At 54.0% G+C, this 17585-nt stretch overlaps 2 protein-coding genes across 2 annotated transcripts; one reads left to right on the top strand and one right to left on the bottom strand.

The window, feature by feature from the left end:
- The first annotated feature begins 865 nt into the window (after positions 1 to 865).
- On the top strand, positions 866 to 12516 carry pcx (pecanex). The gene is made up of 10 exons (XM_017083642.4): positions 866 to 1476; positions 1541 to 1850; positions 1905 to 2855; positions 2930 to 5956; positions 6014 to 7453; positions 7554 to 7714; positions 7772 to 8171; positions 8228 to 8574; positions 8635 to 11064; positions 11138 to 12516. Exons 1-10 carry the CDS (start codon positions 1324 to 1326, stop codon positions 12146 to 12148), a joined length of 10230 nt encoding a protein of 3409 aa, XP_016939131.2. The 5' UTR covers positions 866 to 1323; the 3' UTR covers positions 12149 to 12516.
- Positions 12517 to 13481: 965 nt separating this feature from the next.
- On the bottom strand, positions 13482 to 17574 carry kz (putative ATP-dependent RNA helicase kurz). The gene is made up of 5 exons (XM_017083923.4): positions 17458 to 17574; positions 17204 to 17395; positions 14135 to 17142; positions 13868 to 14070; positions 13482 to 13806 (listed from the first exon to the last, which is right to left on the bottom strand). Exons 1-5 carry the CDS (start codon positions 17530 to 17532, stop codon positions 13697 to 13699), a joined length of 3588 nt encoding a protein of 1195 aa, XP_016939412.2. The 5' UTR covers positions 17533 to 17574; the 3' UTR covers positions 13482 to 13696.
- Positions 17575 to 17585: the final 11 nt, after the last annotated feature.

The following is a 17585-nucleotide window of genomic DNA, read 5'->3' as shown; positions in this document are numbered from 1 at the left end:
TTTTGTGTAGTGAATTTTTAATAACTTTCTACTATCTTTTATGAGTTAATAAAATTTTGGTTTAGTTTTAAACTAATATCAAAAAAGAACTCAACGTCATAAAATATTTATTTACAAAGCTTCATAAGCTAACTACATTGAAACATTGAAAACGAACTCTACAAAAACTAAAAAATGATGAACCCTGTAATGAAAATACGATTATGTATTCACCACCTTGTTTAATGAAACACATTTTCAAGTTCCTCATACAAAAAAAGGAAACAATTGATTACTTATATACTTTTTTAATTCATTTCCTTAAAAAAAGTATCTTCGACCAAAAATAAGATTGGTTGCAGCGGTTGAGTGGTCTTCCATTTACAAGTTGCACTTAATTTTAAGAAAACATAAGAAACACAAGAAATTAAGCTAACTTTGTATGTACAGGGTTTTCCGATTTTTAGAAAACTAAAAACTAATTACAGAAATCTTAACCTATCGTTCCATTATACCCTCTGCAACGGTATTCAAATAGTTATTTTTGAATTTGAATTTGAATTATTGGTATTACCAAAACAAAATCCAATTAGATTATACACAAGGATGGAAGCACCGCTAAGCTAGCGATGTCACCCACCTGTCATTTTAAGCAGACCGTTTGCTTGGATATATTTAAGTATATACCGATATAATAACATTAAAATACCGAAATACACCACATATATTCCGAACGCTCGTACTAAATTCAAGGTTGGTGACATCACTATCTTAGCGGTGTCACCCACCTGTAATTTTAAACAGACCGTATAGGCAATATTGAGCTATCGATGTTTCAAAAGCATCGATAAATATATGCTGGCATCGATGTTTACCACCTTTATAACACTGCTCTAAACAAAAGAAAAAAAGTTAAATTACGGCAGGAATTGCGAGCGATATTCGATTTATCCGTTCGCAGCAGCATCGCATCGTGACCTCCGGGAAATCAGCTACGGCGGAACACCTGGCCAGGATTGCAGTGTTTCCAGCGGAGCCGCAGCATCGCCTCCTGCCCCGCAGCACAGCTTTCCCCCAGAAAAAGCAACTACTTTGGCCCTGCCTCCTGCTCCGCCCCCTGCCCCGCCCACGCTGCCACCGCCCTCCAAGGCCCCGCCCGCGGACCACGCCCCCCGCCTGCAGCTCGCCAGGCTTAATCAGCAAATAAACAAACGGAAACGGAAGAGTGGCGAGAGGCAGCAAGGGCAGTTGCAGCAGCTCCTCCTGTGAGTAATCCGGAAGCTGGAGCAGCAGAAGCGTGGATCCTCATCCATCCGGCGGCTGAGCGATGCAGTATAGGCCACCATGGGTTCACAGACCTTGGAGATTCTGCGCCAGGGCGTGTGGGCCTCGCTGACCGGCGGCTACTTCTACGATCCGCACCAGGGTGTCTTCTGCAACGTGGTGCACCTTTACCTGTGGCTCTACCTGCTCTGCTCGCCCTTTGTGGCCTACCTGGTGAGTTGTGCGGCCCCCTTGTCTATGGGAAGACCTCTCTCCTAACTGCACCCCGATCTTTCAGTACTTTCCGAGCACTTGGTTGACATGGTGCCTGTACTGCGTGATAACCAGCTTAACCATTCTGATGGTGAAGCTGGCCAATCTGGCGCTGCACCGGCTCTACGATCGCGCCCAGACCATGTCCGAAGTAAATCTCAAGGGGCAGTTCTTCAAGGTCACCAAGGAGACGGAGCCGCGCCATGACGACGAGGGCGGGATTGAGATGAAGGTCATCCGACCGGGCGGCTCGCGCATTTCTGTCGAGCAGGCCATTAATGAGGCCAGCGAGGAGAACAGCATCATGTCCATCGACAACGTGAACAGCATAATTGGTGAGTTTTGTGCCTTGTGGCAGCGTCGGCGAGTCTAATCCTCCACCTTCGCAGATCTTAAGGTCGATGTGCATCGCAAGAACAGCTCCGAGTCGATTGAACTGAGGTTCTACGACCCATCCATGCTGTCTGGCGGCAGTCAGCAGGATCAGCAATCGCTGGCAGGTTCTGCCAGCGTCAGCAAGTCCATCCGGAGCACGGGGCCGGGCGGAAACTCCTCCACCAGTGCCGCTGCTCAGGCGGATCTGTTCAACAAGTACCTCACCGTCTATCCGGAGGTTGTCGAGGCGGCTGGGAGCAGTGCAGGCAGCGCCGATGGCGGCAGTAGCGGTGGCGACAGCCGATCAGGCGGACCAGTGGGTGCACTGGGACCTGCGGGAGCGGGAACAGCACCCGTTCAGCATGTCCGTACGGGCCATCTGTCGCGCAAGTGCTCCGAGGTCTTTAGCCGCCGCCATCGACGACGTCTGGAGCGCCAGAGTAGCTTGGACACAGCGGCAGCCGCTGCTAACTCCAGCGTGGAGCACAAGCTGATGCGCAACCAGTCGGACACGATAGCCACGGCGGCGCCTTCGTTCCTTCACTCCCAGCCGACAAACAAGGCGCGCGGTCAGGTCAATCCGCGCCAGCACTTCATAGCTAGCACCCCGTCGGCGGGAATAGGCGGGGGAGATGCAGCGTCTTCATCCACCGCCGTCGTGGTCATTGCCCCCGCCTCGAATTCCTCTACAAATCCCGGACGCTCCTCGCGCTTGCAGCGCCACAGAAGCTCTGAGACGCACGACGAGCGATTGAAGCACCAGAGTCGCGGCGGCCTCTTCCAGCCTATACTGCAACTTCCACACCACAGTGCAGCCAGTAGCATCGGAGCGCTGGCTGTGATCGGCGGAGGAGGCAGTGGCGCCGCTAACGATGTGGAGGACATGGAACTGGGCCTGACCAGGAATGCGGGCAGCGGCGGAGTGGCTGACGCTTGCAGCCGGGCCCTACAGTCCTGGATATTAGGTGAGCTTCATATTTTAATGAATGTTTTATGTGTCTGGTCTCAATTTGCTAAAATCTTCATGTTGCCTTTGCAGATCCCTTTCCGGACGTGTACCTGGAGGACGATAGCTACACCAAATCAGATCTGGGCATCGAACAGCCGCACCAGCCGACTTTCCGCGCCCAGCATCATCATCATCACCACCACCACCACCACCTGCATCATCACCTGGGCGGTGCAATCATCCGCAAGGATCCTACCAGCACAATGTCTGCACTTCAGCTGGCGGGAGGCGCCCCGCCGGGAACGGGGGGACCGGGAACAAGCGGAAGTGGAGCAGCAGGAGGAGGTGGCTCTGCTACCGGGATGAAGCGACGCAGACATTCCAACGCCACCAGCTACAAGCATAGCTCGGCTCAGGGCAACAAATCCGCTCTGGTGGGCGGAGTAGGCGGACGAGGCCAGGCCGGTGAAGCAGGTACATCAGGAGGAAGTGGAGGAGCTGGCGGAGTAAGGCGCATCAAGAGCGCAGCCTTGGAGGTTCTTTGCCCGCAGCCCTCGGTGTCCAATCTCAGCCCGCATCCGAACAGCGTGGAGGCCATCTCAGGCCAACAGCAGATGCGGAATCCCCTGCCACCTCCCAGCAAGAGTTTGGTGCGAAACCAGCACCTTAATCTGTATCCCACGCAAAGCTTTGGCGAAGCAAATCCAGCGGCCGGAGGAGGAGCGCCTGGCAACGGTAGCACGTGCAGCAGTCTCTTTTTCGGTAGCTCCAGCGCTTGCGGCTCCACAACGGCGCTGATTGAGCCTCCAGTGTACCCAATAGTGGAGCATTGTGATGAGAAGACAGCGCACGAGGAACACGAAGACGTTTCCTTGGGAATTGGTCAAGGTAACGCCGACGATGACGACGAGGTGGACGACGTCCCGATACGCAGGAGAACACGAGCCTTGGGCTGCAGCCAAACGCACTACAGTGTCGAGTCGGATGTGGGCGGTTTGCTGGCGGACGACGATGCCGCTGATGCGGATGTGTTCAAAGATTTCGACGACAACTTGGAGCATATCCTTAGCGAGCTGCAGCAGACGCACAACCAGCTGGATGACGACCTAAAAACCCACGATCTCCATCATCAGTCGCTTTTGCACCACCAGCATCATAAAGGGGCACCAGTGGAGGGCGCGGGGTCGTCGTCTGGAGCCGTGGCAGTAGGAATGAGTGGCGGACATGATGAGGAAGACGAGGAGACGGAGGATAACAACACGGGATCGCGGTCACCACTGCTCAGCGATCGCAATCGCCAGCAGGTGACTCTGAGAGAGATCCAGGCGGACAAACAACTACGTCAGGAGCTGTCACACCAAACTGGGGCAGTAATCCCAGCTCCCATTGCTCCCGCTCCCATTCGCAGCGAGGCGGATTCCGGCTGCCCGTCCAGTGATTGCGAGCAGGTGAGCGCGAGCTCCAAGGATCAACTGCTGGCGGGTATGGAGTCTGAACAGCAGCTGCATCAGCAGCCGCCGAGGTGTCAACTAGACGAGGAACAGCCTTGCACCTCAAAAATGGCAGCCAAGAACCTGGGAGCCATTCCAAAGGTGGTCAAGTACCGAGAAGTGGACGAACTAAGGCGAAGGCGGAGGGGAGGCTCCCCGGCGGATGCGGCCGAGGTAGGCAACGAGTTTGCCCTGGTCAAACAGACCAAGCTAGCGTCGCGCAACTCCTCCTCCTCCAATTCGACGCACAGCATCAGCCTGACCGACAGCTTAACGGCCGATATCCATAAGATGCTCTGGCTGATGCACGGCGGAGCTGTGGACGATCGGGGCCGACCCATCACTGGCATCTCGGCGGACGGCACTCCTATCCCCGCAAGTAGCAGCCTCGTTCCGCCGAACATGTCCAACGCACACTTCCAGTTCTACCAGGATGCCATTCAAGCGCTCCAGGGTGCCCATCCTACTTCCGGTTCCAGTGTGGAACACATGACGAACATTGAGCGAGCGTTAGCCAGGGATAAGCTGCGTCTGGATGCCAAGTTGATGTGTGAGCAGCTAGCAGCGGCTGCGGAGGCCAACTCCGGAGTCCGGGGAACCACGCTCGCGACCCAGCAAATGACGCAACAGCAGGTGGGTATGCTCATGCGCGGAAGCTCCAGCTCGCGGCATCCATCCAACGCCCCATTTTCGGTCCAAGGGCTGATCAATGTGATCCGCAATGAGCGCCAGGTGGCGCGCAGCCAGTTGGACGCTCTGCAGCAACTCAGCGATGCGGCAGCGGCAGTAGCGGCAAACGCCAGTGAAGCTGCGTCCGTTTCAGCATCCGGAGCTGGAGGCGGAACATCAAGTGGCGGAGGAGGTGTTTTAAGCGCCCTGGGGCTGGCCAATCATCCCAGCAACCAGATTAGCCAAATCAGTCAGATCAGTCAGATGAGCCAACCCATGCTGAATGTAGACGGGCATTTTGCACCCTACTGCGACTACTGGAGGCCAGCGTGCCTTCTATCCGCGGCAGAGAAGCCAGCGGCTCCAAAGAGTTTCTACAAGTACCGGTTCAAGTGGTGCGGTCAGGAGCACGAGTTCAAGATCGCCATGGACCGGCTGGAGCTTCTGGCCCTCTTCGACCGGGATCTCCACTGGATGCACGTGCTCTTGGCCAGCCTGCTGTGTACCATGGTGGCCTGCTTGGGAGCGGCGATCCTGCAGCACGACCACTACAAGGATCTGTGTGCTCTGCTCTTCTGCGCGGTGATTGCGGGAGCTCAGTATTCGTTGGTGAAGAGTGTGCAGCCAGACGCAGCGTCGCCAGTTCATGGATTTAACAAGACGGTGGCCTACTCGCGGGCTATATACTTCTGCCTGGGTGGGGGCATGTTGCTACTTCTCAAGCGCTTGGATACGGACTACGGGGAACGGCCACCTGACCCCGTAGTCTTCTTTGGCATGCGCTACTCGCCCGCCGACGTGGTGGCCCTCCTGCTTCACGCGCTCTACATCCTGCTGTTGTGCTTTCCCATCATCTTCTCGGTGGGACTGTGTCCGCAGATCAACACGTTCCTTATGTACCTGCTGGAGCAGATTGACATGCATATCTTTGGCGGAAATGCTGCTAGCAGTCTGCTCGGTAAGTTTCCTTATAATCATGATCCTGCATCTGGGGCTAATTCTTAGCAATTTGCAGGCTCTTTTTTGTGCGTGGTGCGGTCGGTGCTTGCCGTGATGCTGCTGTACGGACCTCTATATGGAGCATTGGACGAGCAACGCGGCACGCAGTATATCCTGTTCTCCATCTTCTGCGCCATGCTTGTGCCCCTGGGCTACCACCTGTCCCGTTGTGCCAGCGACTTCAGCCACTTGTGGCGGCTGATCAAGACGTGCATTGTGAGCACGTACCGGGACGACGAAGATGAGGATCTTAGTCAAGTGCAACAGGTGGCGGCAGTCGGGGCAGTTACAGGAACAGGAACTGGCAATAGCACTGCCCTCCAGTTGGCCACCAGCACACCGAAGCAGCGTCGGCAGACGGATTCGAAGACGGAGCAGGAGCAGATCGAGCTAAGCTCGCTGGAAAAACTAACCGCCAACGAGGAGCAGCAGGAAAGAGAGCACGGAACAGATGATCAACTAGAGGCTGAGCAGAATTTGCCCCTGCAACAGAAGCACAGCAAGTCGAAGGCTTCGTCGTTGGGTAGTAGTCAGCAAACTCTGGCCAAGACCATCAGCAGCAGCAAGAGAGCAATCACGGCCTCCAGTTCGTGTACCTCCATTGGAGCAGCTACTGAAGCCGGAGTGGTGGCCGGAGAGGCGGCGGAGGGTGAGGATCAGCGGGGAGATGTGCTGGCCAGCGAGGAGGCGAGCAAGCGCGAATTGGCAGAGGCATATGAACAAGCAGCAAAAGCCGATGAGACCGAGGACAAGATCTCCAGCTCATCTGCCACAAATCCCGGGGACATGTCCACGCTGACAGCGGGAGCGGGCACAGCCACCACGGATGCTACACCTGCATGCCTGGAGGCAGACCCGGACGCCGAAGGAGAAGCGCCAGCTGATGATAAACAACAGCAGGGAAATCTGGGAACGGGAACTGGAACCACCGAAGCCAGTGAAAACAGCAGTGGTGGCGGCGTCAATGGAAACGCCAATGGAAATGGGACTGGCAATGACCTTCCCGATCCACTCCCACGAAAACTGCAGGCCACAGTGACCACTCGGCTGAAGAACGACCTGGTGGTGATGACCCTGCTGGCGGTCAGCGTACTGGGGCTGCACTGTAGCACCGTTTTCACCGCCCTGCAGCCGGACCTTAACGTGGTGCTGTACTCGTTCATCGGCGTACTCGGACTCCTGCTACACTACATCGTGCCCCAGATGAGGAAGCATATGCCCTGGCTTTGCTTCGCTCGACCACTGCTCCGGCAGCGTGAGTTCGGCCAGTTCGAGGTGCTCAACGCCCCCAAGATCATGTGGTTCGAAAAGCTATACATTTACCTAAGTGTTCTGGAACGGAACGTGCTCTTTCCGCTGCTGGCCATCTCCTCGCTAACGGCGGACTCACAGCTGATTGTCGCTAAGTTTGGATTGCCCTGGGGTACCCTCATTGTGGCCATCTGCGCTCTAAAGTGTGAGTTATTAAAGCAATCCTTATTAAGATCAGTCATTTTAACTTCTCCCATCTCTCTCACTTTCATGCCAATCTCCATCTCTCGTTTTCTCTTCGTCAGTTGTGAGGAACGCTTACTCGGATCCGACCAACCAGTACCTGATCATCATTTTTACGGTTTTGTTATTTCGCATCGATTTTTCCATGGCCACGGAGACCTTCATCATTGACTACTTCTTTGTGTCTCTGGCCTTCCGCAAGTGCTGTGACTTCCTGCTGAAGGTGAGAGCTCCACCAGTCTATGATATTATCGTTATGCTTAACAAATTCGTTCCTCAGCTGCAATTCATTGTGACCTATATTGCTCCTTGGCAAATCACCTGGGGCTCCGCCTTTCACGCCTTCGCCCAGCCGTTCAGTGTGCCCCACTCGGCGATGCTGTTCCTGCAGGCGGGCATCTCCGCCTTGCTCTCCACCCCGCTGAATCCCTTTCTGGGCAGCGCCATCTTCCTCACCTCGTACGTGCGTCCCATAAAGTTCTGGGAGCGGGACTACAACACGCGTCGCATAGACCACTCTAATACGCGACTTAGCTCCCAGCTGGAGCGGGATTTGGGAGCGGATGACAACAACCTCAACAGCATCTTCTATGAGCACTTGACGCGGTCTCTGCAGCACTCGCTGTGCGGGGATCTCCTGATGGGTCGCTGGGGAAACGTCAACCAGGGAGATTGCTTTGGTAAGAACAAAACACCCTGCTCCTACTGAACAAGACTCAAATTGCTATTCCTGCAGTTCTTGCCTCCGACGATCTCAACTGTTTGGTGCACATCATTGAGCTGGGCAACGGATTGTGCACATTTCAGATGCGTGGCTTGGAATTCCGCGGCACCTACTGCCAGCAACGCGAAGTGGAGGCCATCACCGAGGACGTGGAGGACAACGACGGCTGCTGCTGCTGCGATCCGGGGCACCTGCCGCGTCTGCTTAGCGCCAACGCCATGTTCTCCACCCGCTGGCTGGCCTGGCAGGTGGTCGCTGCCCAGTACGTCATAGAGGGCTACTCCATTTCCGACAATTTGGCCAGTGCCACGCTGCAGGTGTTCGAGTACCGCAAGGTGCTCATCACCTACTACATCAAGGTGAGCTTTCTTGCATTTTCGCGATTACGCTCCAGCTAATCTAAAATTGTAATTTTTCAGAGCATCATTTATTATGTGGTGAAGAACCCCAAGCTGGAGCAATGGCTGGCCTCCGGTCCCATTCAGGACGCCCTGCAGCACACACTGAGCCGCCAGTTCGTCGACCTGGATCCCATTTTCAACTTCAATTTGGACGAGGACTTTGACTTCCGGGCGGTGGGCATCACGCGCTCCAGTTTTTGCTATGTGTACCTCAAATGGATCAACTACTGCGTGGATATGCGTCGGGATGCTGCCTCAATGGGAACTGCACCACCTGCGCCAGCATCAGCAGCTGCTGGAGGAGCATCCTCTGCCCCGGCATCGGCGGCAGCTGCTCCGCCGCCACCGGTCACGCCCGCCCACAATGATTCGAAGAGCACGCCCAATCTTTCGGCGCACGGCGGATCGTCGGGGTCGGCTTCGGGTCAGTCGAAATCGCAGTCGCAGCAACAGTTGCGCCGCCCGCAGAAGAGTGTTGCCCAGGAAAGCAGCGGAGGAGGAGTGAGTGCCGGAGCAGGTGCTGCCACTGGCCCTGGAGGAGGGCCAGGCACCGTTGGCGGAGACCCGCAATTGAGCAGCTCCCATAGCTTTGCCAATATATCCCGACAAACGTCGGAAAGTGCTCCCGGACTGGGTGGCTATGTGACCTATATGGATCAAAACGTATTCGTCAAGCTGGCCAAGAGTAGCACCGCCACCGGAGCGGGAGCACCAGCGAGCCGGAAGGAAAGCCAGGAAAAACCTGCACTTCGCCTGAAACTGGCCAGCGTGGGCAAGGATGCACCGCTGGTCTCCCTCTGCCTGGCCTTGGGCCTTCTGGCCAGGCGATCACTGGCCACCGCCTCGCACAGTTCGTTGACCGGTGTGGAGTTCTTTCTGCACGGTCTACATGCCCTGTTTAAAGGGGATTTCCGGATCACTTCACCGCGCGATGAATGGGTCTTTGCGGACATGGAACTGCTGCATTCCGTGGTGGCACCGGCTGTTAAAATGGCCCTTAAACTGCAGCAGGACCACATTACCAATCCCGATGAGTTCCTAGATCCCCATGCCCTGTACGATGCCATCGACAACTGTTCGAATGAGCTGGTCATTTCGCATGAGGCCGATCCCGTCTGGCGAAGCGCCGTACTGCGAGGTGCACCCAATCTGCTAGCCTTGCGGCACGTGATGGAGGATGGCTCGGATGAGTATCGCATTATTCGCCTCACGAAGCGATGTCTGAGCTTCCGGGTGATCAAGCTGAATCGGGAGTGCGTCCGTGGCTTGTGGGCTGGCCAGCAGCAGGAGCTGATTTACCTGCGGAATCGAAACCCGGAGCGCGGGAGCATCCAGAATGCCAAGCAGGCACTCCGCAATATCATCAACTCCAGCTGCGATCAGCCGATTGGGTATCCCATCTACGTTTCTCCACTCACCACCTCCTATGCAGACACGAATGCCCAGCTGTGCGAGGTGATTGGAGGCGCCATCACACTGGACACCATACGGCACACAGTGCTCGGCTGGTGGCACCGTATTCGCGAGCGCTGTCGCCAAGGCTGCAGCTCTGGATCTGCTCTGGAGCCGCATCCGGGATCGGGCCCCGTTCAGCTGGGTGCCTGTAACTTTGGAAGCGGTGGCAGCGTCGTGGGAGCCGCCTCTACAGCCACGGGAGTGGGTGCCTCGGCTGGATCTGGTCTGGGAGTGGTCGCTCCCGGCACCGCCAGTAGCACGGGCGGTGAATCCGGTGATTTAGCGCCCGTCTTTATCTCTGCTCCGCTCTACAACACCCTCACCGTAAACAATTACTATAACGTGCGCCCGGGAAATGTTCCCGGAGGTGCCATCCCTGCCAATCTGGGCGGGAGTTATGTGAGCGACAGTTTGGCGGTGGTGCGTGGCGGTCTGGCTGTGATGCCAGTGAAACCCACCTCCACAACTCTGATTGCCGGACTGCTCAACAGAGAACGGGATCAGGAAACTTCAGGATCCGGAGTTGGAGGAGCAGGAGCCAGTGGGGCCACCAGAGCCACAAGTAGTGGCGGGGTGCGAAGTCGGAGACCGGCTGAGGTCGGCAGCAGTCGTGGCAGAGATCACGAGCGCCGGGCCACTTTGCCTATTGCTAGCGGTGGAGCGGGCGGAGAGACTGGGAAGGATCCGGCCACGCCTCAAACTCAAGTAGAACACGAACCAAGTCCGCGCAGCACAAAGCTTTCCTCTTCATCGGGCAGTTTGGGTCTTGGTATGGGCGTGGGCCTCGGCAACATCATTACCACGCCAGGCGACTATCCACGGAAGACCAAGGGACCGATTTGCCTTACCGCCGTCGAAACGGGAACGAGTGCATCAGTGGCAGAAGGAAAGCCCGCTGGATCGGGAACGGTAACGGGAACTGGAGGTGGTGGAATCATTAGAAAGCCGCGCATTGAGATCTTCAAGAAGGTCATCATAGTGGACGACACGGGGGTAAGTAGAAACACTAGAAACTAGAAAATAAAAACCTTAAGCTCAGGCTAATAATCACGAAAACCCCGCACAGATCTACGACTGCCTGGACATCATTGATGCCGTTGTGTGGCCCACAGAACGAATGCGCAACAATGGCGGCAGGCTGTCCTGGAAGGACTGGGAGCCGAGTGCCGGCATGGTAGGCCATGTGGTCCACTGCTGGACGCCCAACCACAAGGACATGCGCTTCCGTTCGCACGTCAACCGCTATGTCTATCTGGTGGAGATCGGTGACCACTACGTGCCCGTGGAGGAGCTGGGCCTGAGGGAATACAACCAGATAATGGGCAGCACCGAGGAGATGGCCAACTCGCGGCGCAGTTCCATCCAAAGAGATTTCCACGAGTACAAAATTCAGCTCAATCTGGGGGGCCTTCCGATGATCAGACCGTCGACAACCAGCGAAGCTTCCAAATCCCACAAGGCCAAGATCCGAGCGGTGAGCAGCAGCAGTTCTGAGGACGAGGATACGTCGTCCACGCGTTCCATACCATTGCCACATGACGATCCTGGCGACCTGACGAACTTCACCAGGCTGGTGAGCATGTGGAAGGAGATAATATTGGACAATAACAAGCGGCGCCTCTATGACATGGGTGAGTTGTCGCCAGAGCTGCTTCAAAAACTGGATGATGCCGTTCAGCAGCAGCAGCAGCAGCAAGATGCGCCCGCTAAGGAGACAGAGGAGGTCACAGCCACAGCCATAGTCACAGTCACTGCCAATGAAGGTGAAGAAGGGGCAAGGGAAGTAGAAAAGGAACCCGAGCTGGAGGATAAAGCAGATACGGGTTCCGAGGAGCACACACAACTGGAAGAGGTAACCGTTTCCAATCCCGAGGAGCAGCCAGCTCCACCACCAACACCTCCTTCTAGCCCTGCTACTGCCGAAGCCAGCTTCGCTTCCAGTGCCAATTCCCCAAGTCCCGCCTCTCTTAGCCAGGAGGAGGGGACAGTCGATCCAGACAATACCGCCGCTGTATTGGTCTCTAAGGAGCCACCAAGCGATGGGAATGATGACAGCGAGACGGGGACAACGGTCTAAGGAGATGACGATGGACCTGCCTTCACATAGATTTGCATTTGTTTGCCAAGCAAACACCCCAAAGGCATGGATGGCATCACACCCAGGTGGACATGGACATGGACATGGACACAACCTTGTAATACATATCAGCAAAAAGCATAATAATGGAGATAGAGATTACAGAGAGCAGACGACCCTGCTCCGGGCTTCCGCATTATGCCGCATTGTGCCCATATCCAAACCTACCTATCCTGGCCAGAAACAACCATACAAACAACAACAAATGAGAACACTTCCAAGAAATCAAAGTAAAGTTTATAAAACGACTGCGTTTAGTGTACGTATAGGGATTAGGAGCAAACTACAATAATTCAGACAAAAACAAACAAACAACAAAAAAACAAAGAATTCAATTTTTAGTATTAATGAAAAGTTATAGATTATACTCAGTATATAGGAAAAAGAGCGCAAATCGAGAGCAGGATTTTGGACAGGAGATCGATCATAAGTTAAATATATAACTAATTGTTGTAACTTGCAAATTGTATAATACGGAAACGGAAAACCAAATGCTTCTCAAACATTACCTATTTTGTTCTTTCTCCTCTTGCTAGCCAATACAGAAATATTAAGCAAACCTAAAGAATTTATAAATGTATATTTAACGGAAATTAGTTTAAAGTTAAAGTTAACGAGCCCCACACACCACACACCACACACACAGACACAAAACATACCAAAATTGATTGTTAAAGAGTACACAAATTATACAAAAATCCCGCATAAAATTAGCCTAAGCGATAAGCGAACTTCGGACAGGATTCAAGTTACAAAACTAAGATATTACACACAATTCCTAGATGATTAAGAGGATGAGGATAAGGATGAGGACGAGGATGAAGTGGAATGACGACATGTAAAGCTCTCACGTTGCCTTAATATATTAGACTGATTTTTTCTACACACACATTTGTAGACGTATGGAGGATGACATTCGAGGAGTCCCAGCCAATAGCCTGGGGAGGAGGAGCTGCAGCAAACGGAGTCCTAATCCCAATCCCAACTAGCGATTTACATGTACATATAGGGAGGAGCGAAGCTAAGCGAACAAAGCTACAGTTTGTCGGCCAATCCGAATCCGATCGTTCCGTTCCGTTCGTTCGTTCGTTCGATGCGTATATAACCGAGGCATATACCCACTATATAGCCACATGCCCAATTAGCCAAATCTCTCATTAACTCAAATGTAAATGCTAATTTCTTACCACCAGCAGAAGGATTAACTTACAATTAATTACCAGGAGAGAAAAACCAACAGACAACAAACAAAAAATACAAAATACAATGAATATTGATTATTTCTATGTACATATATGGATTGTATTAAACATTTATCGAAACTTAGCTGTTAACAAAAACATTTTTATTCCCCCTCACTCCACTCCATTTTTTTTAGTTCCATTTAAAACAAATTTCATATTTATATTATACATAAAAAATTATATAAATATATATCAATTAAATAAATAATAAATGAAACTTGTTATACAAAAAACCCGACGCCAACTAGCTTTTTGACTGGCTTTCTGGTTCCTTCTTATCCACCGGTGGCCACAGAGACGTCAGTTCGCTGAGCGCCACGTCGTAGAGCAGATTCTGGTACTCCTCCAAAAGGACTAAGGGGGGAAGGTTGATATGCAATCAAAGGAGGTTATGACCAGATATAGATAAACTCACAGTGAGGATCGTTTGTCCACTGGTCCAGCAGCGCCTGCCGGCTGTGGATCTGCTTTGTGATGAGAGCTCGCTTGAAGCGCAGCACCTTGTCGTTCATGCTGGACCAGCTCTTGATCACAGAAGCGGGAGTGGACTTGAGTTTGCCACGGAAGGGAGCTAGCGCGGAGCAAACTTGGCCGTCTAACAGAAACATTCCGAAGTAACTGAAAAAGCAACGGCATTCAATTAACTCGTATAGATACCAAAACCAATCTCCTAGACACTTACCAGCAGGCCTTCTCGCTAAGCGGCATCTCCACCTCGCCGAGTGGCAGCTCCCAGCTTGATTTGCCGAACGTGGCGTCCACATGACAGTATATCTTGCCCGAGGCCTCATCGAATCTGGGAGCAGGATCCTCGCGTACCTCACGTATATTGCAAAGCAAAGGAACGTATAGAAGCAACCACTCTGGCTCAATGGCGGTGATCCCACGGATGAACATCTTGGTGGAGTCCCCGTTCTGCAGCTCGTATACCTCCTGGTAGACAACCCACTCGGGTGTCTTTTGGCGCAACACGGAAGAGACATGAAGGAAGGCAGGCTCCTCCATATCGGCACAGTGGTAGGCGTACTTCAGTCGCCGGCGCTCCTCCTTGTCGGCGATATCGGCCAGGGGGACCTTTCTAGCCACCCTGTCACCCATGCCGGCCAGTAGAATTTGCCGAAGGAACCGCGCCTGAGCATCTGTGGGAGGCTTCAGTTCGGGGTCCACCCCAAGTTCGACGTCACTTACATTCAGGTTGATCTCGTTAGTTAACTGGACGCGCAACTTTCGCACCTCACTCATCGCCTTTTGTCTCAATCCATTAGTGGCACAGAACTCTGACAAGCGGCCCTGTGATCCTGCATACTCCGCTGCTCCGACGGCCCTTAATAAGACCATGGGATCTCCGAGGAGCTGGTAATTTCCGCTTGCCGCCCAGCTCTGGCGTTTACGGTGGAAGCGATTCGCGCCAGGGGCCACATCCTCGTCCCTTTGTACCCCCGTTTCAATAAGCACCTCCTGGACAGAGAGAGCAGCCACCAGGCAGACGGTGTAGGGCAGCAGGTTTTGCTGGTGAGACAGGGCCAGCATCTTGCCAAAGCGAGGCGCCACAGGGAAGCGGGAGATCACCTGGCCCAAACGGGTGACGGCTGGCGGTAAATCTGTCTTCTCTGATTTGGTGGCCTCCAGGGCACCCAGTACAGTCAACCGCTGTTCGGCGGCCTGCAGCTGCACCTGATCTGGTGGCGAGGGGAACGGAAAGTGCACCACGCGATCGATGCCCATGCAGCGCATCTGCAGCATTAAATCCTCGACTGGCTTTTTCTGGATATCCGGCTGGGAGAAGTCCTCGAAGCAATCGTTGTAAACGGCACTCGAGTAGAGACGATAGCAATGGCCGGCACTGATGCGACCCGCTCGTCCAGCCCGCTGATCCGCCGAAGCCTTCGACGTATAGGTTACCACAAAGGCACTAACTCCGGTCAGTTTGTCGTAGAGGCGGGTCTTCTGGCGACCACAGTCCACCACATACTTGATGTGTGGAATGGTGAGTGAGGTCTCTGCCACATTGGTGCTGACGACGCACAGCCGACAGCCCTCGGGAACGGGCTGGAAGATGCGGTTCTGCTTCTCCGAGGAGAGCAGCGAGTAGAGGGGTAGAACCCAGAGGGGCTGCCTCTGCCCGGAGGCCATTCCCGACTCTCCTTCCAAACCCAGTTCATCGTCGTCTTCTTGGTCTTCCTCTAATCCCTCCCGCTCGTTATCCGCATCATCCTCCTGCTCGTGCATGTCCGCCTCTGTGTCATCGCCTGGCAGCTTATAGTCGTCCAGGTTGATTTTGGGTAAAGCGATCTGGGCCAGGAACTTCTTTTTGGACTTGCGGATGTTGCGTATAACTCGTTTCATGTCGAACTCCAGCTCCTTAGGATCCTCCACAGTCTCTGCAGCATCATCCTTTGTTTCCTCCTTTGCTTCCTGCGACACTTTATCCACTTCCGCCACATCCTTAGCTGGCGGATGATATGGAAACGTGCGTCGCAGCTTGCGCACCAGTTGGTTAACCTCTTGCTGTCCCGTGACAAAGATCAGGATGCCACCTTCCGGCAGCTGATTGTGAATCTTCAGGGTCTTGCGATAGGCCTCCGCCACGTAGTCATCGGGTGTGCGCTTCTGGAAGTGAATGGTGACCGGAAATTGACGCGCCTCCACTTTTAGCAACGGTGGAGGTATCTTGAACAATCGTGTATTCTCCGTGAAATCGGTTACCCGCAACGTGGCGGACATAATGATCAGCTTCAGCGGCTGTCCACGTTTGTTGCGCAAGGGGACGATTCTCGAGAGGAGCCCCACCAGGATGTCAGTGTAAACGCTTCGCTCGTGCGCCTCGTCTAGGATGATCACCGAGTATTTGCTGAGCAGGAAGTCCGTTTCGATCTCCTTGAGCAGCACACCGTCGGTCATGAATTTTATGCGCGTGGCCGGAGTCACGTTTCCCTCGAAGCGAATGAGATAGGACACCTCGCTCTCCGGCAGGTTCATCTCGTGGGCCACACGCTTGGACATGGCAATGGCAGCCACTCGCCGCGGCTCCGTCACTCCGATCATCTTGTGCTGGGCGTAGCCCGCCTCGTATAGGAACTGCGGCAGCTGGGTGGTCTTCCCGGAGCCCGTCTCGCCGGCCACGATCACAATGGGATTTTCGTTGATGGTCTCCATCACCTGCTGCTCCTCCGCGAGGATGGGCAGACGAAGGCGAGCCTCCTGCACTTCCGTGGAACGATGTACGGGCACGTAGACAGTCTGGTGGATGCAGGCAGGTGGAGCAGACTCCGGTTTTCGCTTTTCCTTGGGCGGTTTAACTTCGATTTTCGGTTGCACAGCAACGACTGGAGTGGGTATGGCAGCAGGAGCGGGTGGAGCTGCAGGCGTCTCATCCTCGCTCTCAGAGGTGTCCTCATCACCTTCTTCCAAACTAATCACATTCGGATTCTTGCGCTTGGCCTCAAGTTCCTCCTCCTCTTCGGCGAGCAGCTTGCGCTTGGAGCCCTTTATAGCATTCACGCGGAGCCCCGAGCCCGAGCTCTTTTCGGCCAGGGCTTGCGCCTGCCGCTCTTTTTTCTTGGCCAGATACTCATCCAGGGTGGGCAGACGCTTGAGGCCCACCGTTTGTACCTGGCTGATAGAAGTGTACTGCTGCAGCTCTGCCTCCGGGATTTGCACGGCCGCCAGGTCTCCCAAGAGCTGGGCGCGCTGAAATTGAATGGATTTGGCTTAAGTAAGAGTTAATTGCCAATCAGTGGGAGAAACCTACGCCTTCCTTCTTCTTCTTTTTGTCCACAATAGCCTGGAGGTGCTTACGCTGCTTCTTGGTAAGGATCTTTACGTGTTGCACCTTGTCCACCTTGATTTTGGTGGCCCGCTTCTCTGAGGGCAGTACCAGGGCGTTGGCCTCATCGTAGCCCGCCTGGCTTCCACCGGCCACTGCATCCACATCGATCTGGATCTGTAGAGGATTGGTTGGATAAGAAAGCGGGTTCGAGCTGTTTGGAATTTGGGATACCCCACCTTCTTCACGGCCGAGTTGTCTACAATGGTTTGCGGATTCTGCCGCGCCTTGGCATTGTGCACCTTCTTGCCCATGTCTATTAACGGAGTAATAATATTAATATTTATTCCGTTCAAAAAATAAACAT

The sequence above is a fragment of the Drosophila suzukii genome, chromosome X (assembly GCF_043229965.1).
Source record: "Drosophila suzukii chromosome X, CBGP_Dsuzu_IsoJpt1.0, whole genome shotgun sequence".
NCBI classification, from domain to species: Eukaryota; Metazoa; Arthropoda; class Insecta; order Diptera; family Drosophilidae; genus Drosophila; species Drosophila suzukii.
This window is presented reverse-complemented; position numbering and strand designations above follow the sequence as displayed.

Excerpts from the sequence above, each read along its gene's own strand:
- kz (XM_017083923.4), bottom strand. The coding sequence starts at position 17,532 with ATGGGCAAGAAGGTGCACAATGCCAAGGCGCGGCAGAATCCGCAAACC. Across the intron at positions 17,143-17,203 it reads AAAAGAAGAAGAAGGAAGGC|CGCGCCCAGCTCTTGGGAGA; the intron begins GTAGGTTTCTCC and ends ATTCAATTTCAG. Across the intron at positions 13,807-13,867 it reads GTGGACAAACGATCCTCACT|TCCTTTTGGAGGAGTACCAG; the intron begins GTGAGTTTATCT and ends TTCCCCCCTTAG.
- pcx (XM_017083642.4), top strand. The coding sequence starts at position 1,324 with ATGGGTTCACAGACCTTGGAGATTCTGCGCCAGGGCGTGTGGGCCTCG. Across the intron at positions 2,856-2,929 it reads CCTACAGTCCTGGATATTAG|ATCCCTTTCCGGACGTGTAC; the intron begins GTGAGCTTCATA and ends TTGCCTTTGCAG. Across the intron at positions 8,575-8,634 it reads TCATCACCTACTACATCAAG|AGCATCATTTATTATGTGGT; the intron begins GTGAGCTTTCTT and ends GTAATTTTTCAG.